The sequence below is a fragment of the Homalodisca vitripennis genome, chromosome 5 (genome assembly GCF_021130785.1).
Source record: "Homalodisca vitripennis isolate AUS2020 chromosome 5, UT_GWSS_2.1, whole genome shotgun sequence".
NCBI lineage: Eukaryota > Metazoa > Arthropoda > Insecta > Hemiptera > Cicadellidae > Homalodisca > Homalodisca vitripennis.
Genome location: NC_060211.1, coordinates 147,276,337 through 147,291,395, shown reverse-complemented (window position 1 = coordinate 147,291,395; position 15,059 = coordinate 147,276,337). Strand labels below are relative to the sequence as shown.

The 15,059-nt window shown below is 32.0% G+C and overlaps 1 protein-coding gene across 1 annotated transcript in view; it reads right to left on the bottom strand.

Annotated features, from left to right (window-relative positions):
* LOC124362995 (E3 ubiquitin-protein ligase Siah2-like) overlaps positions 1–15,059 on the bottom strand; it is a 37,423-nt gene that overhangs the window by 5,485 nt on the left and 16,879 nt on the right. The window contains exon 3 of the mRNA XM_046818029.1: positions 2,186–2,322. Coding sequence (XP_046673985.1) covers positions 2,186–2,322 — 137 coding nt within the window. The remainder of the gene's footprint in view (positions 1–2,185; positions 2,323–15,059) is intronic.

Sequence of the window (15,059 nt, the reverse complement as noted above, 5' to 3'; positions counted from 1 at the left end):
TAAGGTAGGCAATAACTGCTCCAAAACATCTGAAGCACAGGGGTTGGAATGTTACTGTATGGGATTGGTTTTGTTAACTGTTGATAAACTAAATATTAGCAGTAGGCAATGATCAAGTGTACAAAAGTGTGATCAATATCTGTGCAGCTTCAAGGCCTGCATGGAAGAGACACTCCAGTAATTGCACTATATTCTGTAAATAAAGTGAGGTATAAAAAAGTTACTTGTGTCAATATTGAGGTTTATTCTAGAGGTTTGAAAGCCAATGTTTGTCCTATTCCATGTCCCATATTCATGGTGGGTTTATAAAAATATGTAATTTTTATAAAGTTTAAAAGGTTTATGATAAATATCCTTATCCTAATACTATTATATATGTGAATGTGCCTTTGTTAATTTGTTTTGCTTTCGTGCATAGTCTTTTCAACCGACTATACTGAAATTTACGTGAAATATTTATGTGGATTTTTATTTTATTTTAAATATTTATTTTGTGAATTTACTTGCAAGACAAATATTAGTTTTAAGTTTTTTAAATTGCTAATTTTGAAAAAAAATATTGTGTACAATATTTAAAAAAAGTTTCTATGAGAAAAAAATGTATTCTTATTAATATTTTTCCTAATCTTACATGCCTAGCATCCCTGCTTGAATATAGACGAATTCTTATCAAAAATTTCTTGTAAAAATCCCATCTTAGTCCCTAAAGTTTCTAAATATTAATTGAAAGAGGCTATTAAATATAATATATACTGTTTTGTATAAACAATTTTTTATGATAGCACAACCATATATTACATTAATTTAACCACTATTTTAACCCTTTAGTGCCAAAAGCCAATAAGATCGGCCCATGGGTATTTCCAAAATGCGTCGAAGGCCGACGAGATCGGCTTTCGGAATATTTATTATTCTGTTACTAAATGCTGACATATGGCATTGTACTTAGTCTAAATATAATTACTTTTTTAATATTTGGTATGTTTGTTCCTATGTACACATAATAAACAATAAAAAAGATGCATACTAATAAATTAATATCATAAAATTACAATTTTTGTATTCCAAAGTTTTAAGCAATTGAAAGTTACATTTTTGTTTGTATTGATGTTTATTTAAACATTGTAAGATATTTATCATCCAAATAAATATTGCAAGTTATATCCTACTTTTCCCCCACATAATAAAAGATTAATATAATCCATTGTTTTTTTTATTTTTTAAGTTAAGAATTATTTGGCTGAACACTACACAAATACCAAGAATACTTGGTACTGAGAGAAGTGGCTCATAATTGATTGGCACTGACAGTGCCACCCCCTCAAAAGTGCTTGGCACTCAAAGGGTTAACGATAAGAAGTGCAAGAATGTCTAGATACTCAAGATTGGTTGCCCCTCCTTGACATTGTGATGTGACATTTTTAAACTACCATGCTTTGCAAAGCCAATTGCTGTTTATAAATGATTTTATAAGACTATTTGACATATTGGATGTCACTACTGTCTGAATTACTGGCTCTTAGCTGCACTTCGGATTAATTCTGTAGTCATTGGTTTAAATTCAAAAGTTCTGTTAAATAGGCCGTTGCAATTGCAATAATCATCAGTTGTTGGGTTAAGAGCAAAAGTTCATAATATTCGGCTCTTATCATAAAAAACCGCAATTTTTTCTTCATTTATTTGCTTGATTTGATTTACTAAAATTTATTATTTTGGGAAATTCAGGTAGTAAGCAATTTGAATTTGTATTAAAAGCTATTCCGCTTGAAATATTTAAAATATTCTACACTAGAGGATTGTGATCACAATAAATCGTGTTACATAAGTGCTTGTCATTTTAAATTGCAATGTTAGGCAAAAGTGTATTGAAAAAGAAAATTCTACTTTAAATCATTGATATATTAAGGTTTCACTGTAATAGATCAAGATTTGGATATTGGAATTAATTGTTCAGTCTGTTAAGGACAAAAATCAGAGGTTCAACCTTTAATGAATTTAAAAAACGCATAAATATAATAATTATTCACATAATTGAATGATAAGTTGTTAATTTTTAGTCACAAATCTGAAAGTATACTATTTACTTATTTTTAACAGACATACATCTCCATTTTAAACTGGGACGGATGTTGAAAGGTTAGAAACAAAGGAAATTACATAGAGATTAGGTGAGGTAATGAATGACCTGCAGTCAGAGCAAATCAAGTGGCCGTTGACACACTGCACCATCTCCGGTCTCACCGTTTCCAGGCAGATAGAACATAAAGTGATGTCCACTAACGACTGGAATGTGCTCTGTAGTTCCTCTGTAGACAAGTTCTCCTAATCCAAACAAAAAATATGATCATAGTGGTTTTCACCTCAAATACACTCTTTGAATTGAGCAAGATCTTTGAAATAGTAAACATCTATAAAATGATAGGCACTTGTGATGTAGTGCTATAATCTATTATACAAAGGTAGGTGCTTGTAGGATTTAAGGTGATGAGATTTATTACAGTATTGTCAGTTCTTTGTTTAAAGTTTGTTTTTGACAATGGAAGGATTGTGAAGGAAATAGGATTTTTCTGGACATTTGCCATCGTTCAACAATAAATCAGTAACACAACATTTCGAGATCTGCAATGTGACCTTCTTCAGGTAAATAACTAACAACACAATATTTTATTACAAACTAGGTAAATATAAACAAATCATACCAGAGCGTTTGATACACGTAAGTCAGGAATCACAACCATCATGTTGTGTGACAACTTCACGAACTCTAAAACATGCATTTAATAAAAAACTAAACACAACCTAATTATTAAAACTTAACTACAGAATACAGGTCTGCATTCATCTACCAAAACACCTACGACTGACCAGAGGTGAATAGCAAATTATGGCAATCGTCATGGCAGAAACAAGATGGCAGCAAAAAAAGAAGGGAACAGGAGTAATAAATAAAGGCCCTAGAAGTGTTAAAGAAATACAGTATACTCAATTTTTTCCCATAGGTTTACAATAATTGCATATATCCTAGAGATCTAAGGTCAAGAAAAAAATAGTGAATCAAATTTACTCTGATAAGATTTGTCTGGATTCCAATCTATTATAATAAAACAAAAATATTGCAATCAACAAACAGTGAATTTAATTTAACTATCCATTTCAATGTTAGTGATCTATGTTATAAAAATAGTTGAGATTTATGTTTGTTCTTGGGGAACTCAAAGTTGTTTTTCCAAGTGGCAATATGAAAGCACCAAGAGATTGTCTGCTGCTAAATTTATAATGACATCAGACACATAAACACATCACTCAGAAACTATAAACAGCACAGTGAGCACATTGTACATTTAGTCTTCTGTTTATCAACTAACTCAGCACTCCTACTCCTCTGGGATGTGCAGCTGGGTTACTGGTCACTGCAGTTCACAAACTTGGAACATTTGTTTTAAACAAAAGTGCCCTGAGCAGTGCGCATCCAAGGTTAAAGCTGACCCAAATTTTGATCTCTCAGTTTTAACAAACCAAGTTTTAAATTCGTAATTTCAGAGTAATTTTGAAATAAAAATTTCAGTGAATTTTATGCTTACAAAAAATTATAAAACAGTGAATTCTTTCCCTTAAAAAAGTCTATGGAACAATAATTGGTGGTCTATGACAATGCACATTACAATACGACAGGAAAACACTCTTCATACAAAATACAAGTTTATGGTTGTCTGTCACCAAGGTTCATTTCCTGTTGGTGATTCGAGCTTGCCATAAAAACCATTAAAATGCATTGTATGATTGGTAAAATACAAATAGTAGTTCCCTGTAACACGTTCACATTGTTGTTATTTAGTTTTGAATGTATGAGCTCTTTTATTACTGTTCTGTTTTACAATTTGTTCAAATTTAATTTATCAATTGTTTGCTATTATTTATTTATTTGTAATCATATTAACACATTGTCATTGAATATAAGTTAAATGGTTTATTTTAATGGGTATCTGCTGTTACTGTATTATTTAACACGTTGAAGACTACGGTTTATTTCCGAACTTTTTTATTTGCTGTTGAATAGTTCAATAATGATGGAAAAAGCCCTCATTTTTTTACATTAACCATCTTAGTATAATGAGAAATGTATGTAGACTTCTCAATTTTGCACACAAAAATTATTTCAATATGTTTTTGCAATGTTTTTTCCGTGTACCCCATCGGACGCACAATGCACTTTACAAACGCCCAATGCGTACCTGATGAGGTACCACACATCGTCGTAAACGTGTTAACATAATCTGGTGCAGAAAGTCACCTACACATGTAACATAAAACTCTAGAACTGACTTTAATAACATTAATGTCCATAATTGGCAACTGCATAAACGTTGAAAATAGTAACACACTTTTCAAAATGTATGTAATTAATGATTTCAAAGAACACAACATCAACATCAAACACACAAAAGATTTTTTAAAATAGATCTTTAAAAATTACAGTAACATTTAAACCAATGATTGGAAAATGGTAATTGGGATAGGCTAAGTTGTAAAATAAATGTAAAAGAAACAATATATTCAATGAACTTTTCTTAAAAAATAAGATTTTTGTAACTAATCAAAAAATTAAAGCTGTTTGAAATTAATTGTTTGACTGCTTCACAGCTTGTCTGTTGTCAATATACATTAGTTTGTTGTAGAAGAGTTATTAAACATAAGTACTAACTTAAAGATTATGGTTTTAGAGTTGTTATGGATAAACACAGTTGTGAATTGTTTAATATTAATCATATAAATGCGCTTAAATCTTTGAATTCTCCTGCTCTGATTTAAAAACGTTTCTATGTTTGTAGATTTTTTTTTACTAGCTTTCATGAAATGCTCTTTAACTCTGGTAAACAATATAAATTTGATATTTTCCTTTTTCAAGTAAAAACACTTACAATGAGTACTATCACTAGTATAAACGACTACAACATTTTCCAATATAGTTTTTATGTTGTGCAAGGCCTTTCTGAATCAAAGATTCCATCATCCTTGCACAAAATAAAAACTATATTGGAAAATGTCGTAGTCGTTTATACTAGTGACAGTACAATAAACCTTTTTTCCAATGCTCCAAGATTTTACACTTACAATGAGGTTAATTTGTAACAGTTAGAGCCAAATAAAAACTCCATTTTTTAAATGTAATAACCACAATACAAAATTCAAATTAGGATGCTAAATGTTAACACTATTATCAGAGAACTCTAATTTACAACAGGTAAACTTCAATTTGCACTTGCCGCCTCAATATTTAATTCAAAACAGTTACAATATTGCAAATTTTGTTAATTATGTGTTAGTAATAAATTAATTACGTGTGTTATGTTTATAAAGCCATATAAATTTAAATAAATAAAAGAAACATCTGTGATTTTTTATTTAACTAATTTAATATCATAATATTATTTTCCATAATTTAAAATAAATCAAAGTGCCAACAAATACACAATAACTAAAAGTTTAGTGGTTTTTTTGCATATTACTAAGATTTTATTTCAAAATTATTATTGGTAGTGATCACTTATGTTTCAATATACAAACATTTGGCATTGTTTAAGTGCCAGTTTCCAAGAGTGGCGTAGATTGATTTTAAAGTTTGACACTGTTTTATAGTGAGCATCCTGGTTTTGAACATGTCCTGGACAAACATATGTACAAAGCTCCATGTAAATCCATTATGTAGTTTTAGAGATTTCGTGATGATACAGTCAATGGTATTTTGGTTTTTATGTATATTATAGTAATTTAAACATTTTTACTGTTTTTTACTTTAATACTTAATCTACTTTTGAATTTCATAAAACTTTAAACCAACAAAAGGATTTAAACCATTGCAGTCTTTTCTAATTATTTATAAAATTGATTTAGTTTATTATAATCATATACTATAAATAAACAAAATACTGATTACAATGTACATACTGTAACATAATGGGATTTGGTTTTATATGTGTATTCTATAAGGTATTTCTCTACAAGAAAACCAAAATCAACTTGCTATTTGGTAAGTTTTTGACTGAACTTACTGTTAAAGAATTATAAACAAGTAAAGAATAATACAACAAATAATTGAGCAAAAATGTCAACAATAATGCAGTGTTCACTCAATGTGTATAATATTTATTTTTACCACTATACATAACACAATCTAAAACCACTTTTAACAATTTCTTAAAATGGTATATTTTTATTTCCATAAGGAATTTTTAGGTGGTTATAAACCACATATCACATAAAAATTAATAACATGTTTGAAATTTAAGTTATAACCCAAACAGTCTATCAATCTAAGGGACCATGGGAGTTACAAGAGCTCCTCGTGGGCCACCTGCATGGACTGATCATACACCTCGGAGAGAAAGAGGGAATGAGGGGTCCCTCCTGCCAACTACAGATAGCCTGTGTATTGGAATAGTGGTATGATCAGTCCCAAGCGTTCTCGCTCCATACTATTTTGGATTTAATTTAGTTCAGTACTTGGAAAACCTATTAAAATGTAGGTAAGGTCACTGTCTTTTCAGCTTTCGGTAGTTTGGTACAGCATACACATATTTCAAGTAGATTTTCAAGCTGAATGTGGCAGGATGCAGCACAATTAATTTATTTCATTAAACCTTGATTTTACAATGCAATTAATATTCATAGCATTAGAGATCAGTAGAACTAAATATTTTCATCATATGTATTATATAGATATTTCTACGCAACCATAAAAGTGGTGTTTAAAATTGTAAACCATACTTATACTCGTATATCATCTTAAACAGAATTTTTCAGTTACATTACAATAATCTAATTAGAAAAATGTTGTATTTATTAACAATGTCACGTGCTATGTTAGGTATTTAAGTTAGGTAGTTGTGATTGATTTTGTCATATTTCTATATTTATGTTTTTGTTGAACATTTGCTCACAAGTTTCTTTTTTAACCCATTTAGTTTCCAGTCCTTAGAGCACATCTACTGTGATAACTCTTTATTACAGCTTTTGCAGCGTAATTATTCATTTATGGAACTATTAAGGACTCTATATTAAAATATGATGCAGTTATGCTTATGAATGTGTTGCAATAGTTTTCCAATGAAATAAAAAAAAATATATATGTGCCGTCGTTTTAAGCCTATATGCAAAATATGATGAAATTATGACACTATTTGTTGTGCACTATCTCACATTTTGTCAAGTGTCTTTGGAGGTACCGGTATAAAGAAAGTTCAATATTAATATAAGTAATTGAATAAACATTTATTGTAGTATACGTTCTATATAATTTATATGTTTTTCAGATATGTTCGGATATAAAACGACTCATTAATTCATAATAGATAACAGAAACCATAACCTTTCGAAATAACATGAGTGATTTCTGGAAGCTTGTTCACAAATTTTTACACAATTTACCATATGTTTCTATTGTAGTCAGTTGAGGAATGTAAAGCTTTTTTTTATTTCTGGTGTTGTGTGTATAAACCTGATTTCTAATGAAAAAGTTTTCTGAGGTTTGCTTTAGTGTATAATATAATATGGTCAATGTAGAGATTAATTATGGTAGGTATTTGTAACTGTACAGAATAAATAGGCATTTGCAATGATCTAATGGAACAGCATGACAACTCATTTTTGGATGATTAACAGATCTGAGACTGCTTCTGAATGGCCCCATAATATCAAGCCATAAGCAATATGTGATTAGAATAATCCAAAGTATGCTGTCATAAGGTACTCAGTAGATATTATAGATCTTAACCTCCAAAATATAAAAGCAACTTTCAAAGTTTTTTCGCTTAAACCGTTAACAAGATCATTCCAACTCAATTTCGTGTCAATACAAATTACCAGTAGTTTGACAGATTGGTGATCGTTTTGAGAAAGACTAAGTAATATATTTTTAAAGACTAAGTAAGACTAAGTAAAGACTAAGTAAGAATATATTTCAAGACTAAGAAAGACTAAGTGATATATGGGAATCAAGTTCACTGTTGTTAGATGTTGATGAATTTTTGCAGTGAGATGAACATTGAAGTGGCAGCAGTTATGTTAACAGAGTATAAATTATCTTACTTGCACTCTATAGACCTCCTGGGGGGAATATGGACACTTTTATGAGTCTCTTTGAACGATTGTTTGGACCACCTGATTAAGTTTAAATGTTTTATTATATGTTGTGGTGATTTCAATATTGATTTTTTGAATGTAAACTCTTCCAATGTTCGTGGTTTGAAAGACATTCTAAGATCAGTGGACTGTAAATTGACTATAAATACTCACACAAGAGGCAATGCTTGCCTAGACAATATTGTGACTAATCGGGATGATAATTACTTTCAAGTTAAGGTCTTAAATGAGTGTCTGTCCGACCACAACATGATTGAAATTTCTTTCGTTCCTGAACCCCAGACTAAGAAGAATGTCAGGAGAAGCAAATCGAGGTGAGATGTTTAGCTCCTAGCAATATTGAAAAACTTAATCTCTCATCTGACATTGATTGATTGGCCAACCATTCTTGCAGTAAATAACAAGGAAACAATATTATTTGACATTCTTTTGGACAGATTTTTAACTATTTTTGATCTATGTTGCCCTGTTTAAAACAACAAATCTTAAAATCGTTAGCAACTCTAAGTTGAAAAGCGTTAAACTCAACTGGTTATACCGACCATTTAAGGGATCTTAAGAAACATCTAATGGCAATTTATACAGTTTACTGTCATACCAAGTCTGAACCTTCACGAAGGGCCTACGTCGGTGAAAGAAACAAGTATAAAAAATGAACTGAAGAAGGCAAAGCTTTAAAGCAAATGAGAGGTTAATCAGCTCTGCGTCTAATCCTTGTAAAACTGCATGGTCCATTATTGCTGCAGTAAAGGAGCCCTACCCCTCCATCCAGTCCAGATATTTCGCCGGAGGCTTTCCTCCGACTTCTTCGTTGAGACAGTGAAAGAGGTACGACAAAGCATATCTCCCAGTAACGTGTCTGCTGAGGATCTCCTGGGTCAAGCTCCACGTACTCCTAACACCTTTAAATGGAAGCCAGTGTCTTGTGATGAGGTTTTGCAAGTGGTGAAAGATATGAAATCTTCAAATAGTAAAGATATCTATGGCCTGTCTAGTGTTCTTTTAAAGAGAATCTGTTTCTCTATCATATTGCCTCTCACCTGGTGTATAAAATCAGTGCCTGTGTATTGGTGTTTTCCCAAAATCTTTTTTTTTTTTTTTCTTTTTTTTTTCTCTTAGGACAAGAAGCTTATAAATTGCACTTAGTCCTGTAAGGAACTTTGCGCTGCATCCGGAGTGATAGGATATTCAGGATGGGTAAGGTTTAGGGAGTAGGGAGACCGCCTCCTATCGAGATCCATGAGGAAGAATTTAGGCACTACATCTCAAAGTCATCCCGGAAGAAGGGAGGCCAGCTGTAAACCAGCCTCTCCAGTCAAAGTAGGCAGGAGGTGGCACACCCTTGTTGAGGTTAACAAGAGCCTCTGATGTAAGGGAACAAACCCCACCAACTCCAACAGCCATCCTCCACAGTAGGCTAGACTTATCGAATTGCCCATGAATCCCAGAATCTTCAACATTTGCGGTTAGTGATGTGCCGCTAACTGGACATCCATAAGGTTGCCCAGATTGAAGTGGCACATCGGTTTTTGCTGTGCCCAGTGGTGGGTTTCAACTGGTAGGTATAAACCAGCCAGAAGTGATCCCTGCTGGGTTTCCCAAAATCTTTAAAAACATCTAAAACTGTGCCTATCTATAAGAAGGGTCCCAAAAGATTTACCCGGTTCCTTATAGACGATCTCTCTGGTACCCGTTTTTTCAAAAATTTTGGAATTCATTATGAATGATCAACTCGGTAAATACTTTGAATGTTTTTCAACCTTTTTCAAAACTCTCAATTCGGCTTTCGAGCAGGAAAAAGTACTTTGGATGCGGTCGGAGCTTTGGTGAGATCGATTTTCGATGGTTTTGAATCTAAAGCTGCCACCCTTGGCGACTCTTTTCGATCTTACCAGGGCTTTTGATTGTGTCCCGAGAGAAATCCTGCTCTATAAAATTATCTTTTTATGGCATAAAACAACCTGAATTGGCGCTTTTAAAATCATACCTGGCTGAGCGTGGGCAGAGAGTTTGTGTTGGTGGTGTTCTTTCTGCCTATCGCTCGGTCGAGTTTGGCGTGCCACAGGGATCGGTACTCGGGGACCCTTGTTATTCTTAATTGTTTATTAATGATCTCCCTTGTAATGTTAAGGCCAACGCCATTCTGTATGCTGATGATGATTCTACTCTGTTTAGCTCTGACAAAAAATACCATTAACTTATGTAAGTTTATTGACGAGGCTTGCCTCGAGGCTAAGACATGGTTTCAGGCTAATGAACTTGCTCTGAATGAATGTAAGACACAACAAATATTATTTGCACTACAACCCGATCAGTGCACTTTTTTACCTAATGTCAAACTGTTGGGAATTGTCTTAGATAGTAAACTAACATGGTCAGATCACATTAGCCAAGTTTGTTCTAGATTATCTAGAGTTGTATTTTTGTTAAGACAGCTAAAAAACACTTTGTACCTAAAGAATACTTAAAAAACTCTTATTTTTGCCTTTTTTAACAGCATACTCTTATACGGCTTACTTTTTTGGGGAAAACGGAGTTGGAATTGATAGAGTTCTTCTAATACAAAAAGAAAGCAATTAGGATTTTAAACAAACTCCAGACAGAAGTGCTAGTTGTAGACCTTTATTTATACAAGAATCCATTCTTACAGTAATAAATCTTTATATTACACCTGTCTTGTTTATGTTAAGAAGAATTCAAATGATCTTGTCCATAGGAGTGATGTGCACTCTCACAATACTAGAAATAGGCATTTACTAGACAAAAGATTACTGTAGATTAAGCAAAACTCAAAAGAACTTTGGTTATTTATCCATTACCTTTTTTAATAAACTCGGTCGTATGGCAAATTCTGTAAGACTTAAAGAAATTCAAACAGGTTATTTTCATTTGGCTTGTAAAACCCTTTCTATTCAATCAATGAGTACCTGACTTGTAAAAAAATGTAGATTGTAGTTTTTAACTTAAGAAAGTCCACATTTTTATTTATCTACTAAATTTTATCTCGTTGATTCTATCTTGTTGATTTTGTCTTGTTAAATTTAATATTTTAGGATTTTATCTTGTTATCAATTTTATAGATTTTTTTATATTTTTTGTTATTGCCTTGTTGATTATTTGTTTTTCTTGTTGACTCAACATTGTTGGTGTTTAGTTTATAAGTTACTCTAGTATATAATATTATGCTGACTGATTAATTGTAAGATGACTGTGTCCATTGCTCACAAGGCCTAAAGACATGAAGTAAATTCAATTCAATTCAATTCAATTCAATTCAATTCAATTCATTGCAGAGAAGTTTATTAGTTGTGACCCATTTCTGAGTATTACATTGAGCTGCAGTCATTAAACTTTCTAAATTACTATAGCAGGAGAACAGAGTTGAATTGTCAGCACAGATGACATAATTCACACCAACATTTGTTGATAAATTTTTAATTATTATAAGGAAAAAAGAAGGGTCCAAGGACAGAACCTTGCAGAACGCCTAAGGAAACTTCAATATTAATGATTGTGTCTTTCTTAAACTTTTGTATTGTTTACGATTTATTAAATACGACTCAATAATTTTTATAGGCTTGAAGATATTCCATAAAAGTCTGATTTAGTTAAAATACTATTTAATTGCACACAATCACATGCTTTACTCAAATCTAATAGACATAGAGACACTGACTCCTTATTTTCAAATGCTTGCAGTGCCTCATTATTTTGGCTACTGCAGCAACTGTTGAATAGTCTGTCTTGAATCCAATTTGGGATTTAGGAAGGAAGTTATTTAGTTCAAAATAATTACTGAGTTGATTATATATTATGGATTCAATGACTTTGGAAAAAATAGGGACAACTGAAACTGGGCGATAATTTTGTGGAAGATTTGTATCCCCTTTTTTGTGAATTGGTGTGATCTTTGATATCGTTAACATATTTGAAAAGTAACCCTATTCTAAACATTTGTTTATTATGAACGAAAGTGGCTTCTTAATTACACAATTTTTTCAATTAATGATTAGAACTCTAATAAACATCAGGATTTAGAATTTGAGAATTTAGAAACTATTTCATGTTCGTCTTCTGAATTAACATTTGTCCAATTAAAAGAATTTGCACTGATCAGTCTACTTCCTAGTAAATCATAAATTTTAGTGTTAAGTCAGGATTTGATTTTTCCAATTCATTAACAGGATGTTTGAAGTGATAATTGAATTGTTCAGGGTTAAATGTGGTGTCTCCAGTAGAATTTGGAGTGTTCGAGGGATATAACCTCCTAAGCTGCTTTGCACTTATTTTGTGCTTGGTCTATGTACTTTTCACAGGCTATTAGAAAAGTACAGAAAGGGCAGTACAGGGGGACTTTTTTGGCAGAGGTTAGATATGCTCTATAGCTTCTTTTACAAACAAGATATGCATTGTAAGCTAACTCAGTTATGCTGTGATCCATTCCTCAATATGTAAAAAAAAATTATATAATCTTAATATATAATTTCTTTCCTGAGCAAGTCCACAATTATTGTACCATTTTATTTTATTTTTTCTATAGTGTAATTTTACTATTACCTTGCTTTTTACTAATTAAAGGTGAGCAAAAATGCCACAAATTGATATAGTGCCTAAATAAACTGCCAAACATTGTTGAGACATTAATCTTTTCTAAGTTAACAATCTATAGAGATAGGCATACAAGGAGGGGATAACAAGGTCTATAATATCTACACACAAAAAGGCAGGGAATTTGAATAGAAAATAGATCTACTGATAAAGTGTAAGGGTAAATTTTTTTTGTTACTCTGTCCTCATTTCCACTGTTTATGCAACTTAAATGTATTTCTTTGGGTGAAGTTTGCTGTTTTTAAAGTCTTTTCAAGTTCTTGGTTGACATTGCGCATCTTATTTCCACAGCTCGTTACTGAAATATTTTCCCCGTTTCCTGATTGGTTGGTTAATTTTAACCCTAGAACTGGCAATGGTGTCACTCTGTACTGGCGGCTCTAGTTTAACAGCCTCGCAGATGTTTCTTATAATGTATTACATATCTTAACTGTTAGTCCAAATATAAACTATTATATGTCAATGTATTCACAACTATATGGAGAACATTATAATAACAATATCTTATTGTTTCCATGGAAACATATTTTTATTTTTTTTACAAAATGTAAGAAAAATGTTTTTTGTAAATATTCCATTGTGTAGCTGCTTAGCAATAAGCTTTACATCAAAACCGTAAATGTATAACTTATTCGAAATTTTGTCCTGATTCCAAAAATATATAGGTAATTATTGTAACTTTTATCTCAAAACGTATGTGTTACAGGGCTTTGTATGAAAAAGCACCCATATTTACTTATTTTCAAAAATGCGTACATTTCTAAATAAATATTATTGTTCGTGGGTAAACATAATCTCTTGACTGCATTTATACTTATATAAGTATGACAGATAAAACAAAAATAAAATAAAATAATACATTTTAATCTTACCTTATTTACATACGTACAATATATACAAAGTTTAATTTTCCACTCAGCGTCACTAGATCCCGCTCTGCGAGCTCTCTAAGATTATTTGATCGGTCTCTAAAGTTTTCACCCATACTGAACAACTAACACTATAACCTAAGAAAGCTAAAAAAAAAAAAAAAAAAAAACTATAATAACAACACCAAATACTATTGGATTCATAACCTCAAACACAAAACCCGGCACTTGTTTACAGTTTCACAACAATGTGGTTGTCCCGTACTACGTTCACGTCAGCTGTCCAAAAAAACAATGTTTTACGGTAAACAAAGAAGACAAGGTAATTCTAAGCAATATATGGGTCAACCTCGATTTTTCTCATATTACAATATAATGTTCCAATAGTCAATTAGAAAAGGAAATGACTAGAATTTCTTGCCGGAAAGCAGTTATAGGGAGCAGGCAACCGCCAGACGGTCATATATTGCTTAGAGTTACCTATTAGTGATCAGGGGCACTGACGTGATCTGGGCTTCAAATTTGGAACTACTCGAGTTAATTTTTTTTATAAAAGAGCAAGCAGCGCGAAGCGCTGCGCAGCGGGCAGGCATCGTGCGTGATCCTTTTTTTTTATTAAAAATTTCTGATAAATTGTTATTACATATTACAATATAATGTAGGTAATGTATGTAAAACAATTTTAAACACATAATTACATGCTGGAAAGCAAAGTAAACCAATATAATCCGCCCAATACAAAATCTCCGTAAAAGTCTGGTAAAGGAATCTGTGTCATTCCTTTGGCCTGAATCAATTCAGTATATACGAAGATCACGCACGATGCTTGCCCGCTGCGCAGCGCTTCGCACTGCTTGCTCTTTTAGAAAAAAAATTAACTCGAGTAGTTCCAAATTTGAAGCCCAGATCACGTCAGTGCCCCTGATCACTAATAGGTAATTCTCGCGGTTGCCTGCTCCCTATAACTGCTTTCCAGCAAGAAATTCTAGTCATTTCCTTTTCTAATTGACTATTGGAATATTATATTGTAATATGAGAAAAATCGAGGTTGACCCATATATTGCTTAGAATTACCGAAGACAATAATCGAAGTAAGAACAGTAAATCGGTACTATAGTTATTGCTCTTCAAGAATATATCAAATAAAAATCATTTATATGACCTTAATTGCCTAAAATTTCAATAACTGTACATGTCTACTTTGGCAACGAATATTCGTCCTTGCCAAATCGGACGGACCTTTGGCGACGAAAATTCGTTTCATACCAGCTGGAGGGTTAAAAGAAAGATGTAAAATCTCTTTCATTATATCTGTTATTTTATAGTTGTACAAAAATGGATTTGCCATCTGCTAGTGAAGAAACTACTGTTTTGCCTGCTGAAACTACGGTCAATTTGTGAGCATTTTATTGAATTTGATTTTAGAAATATGATCAGGAAAAA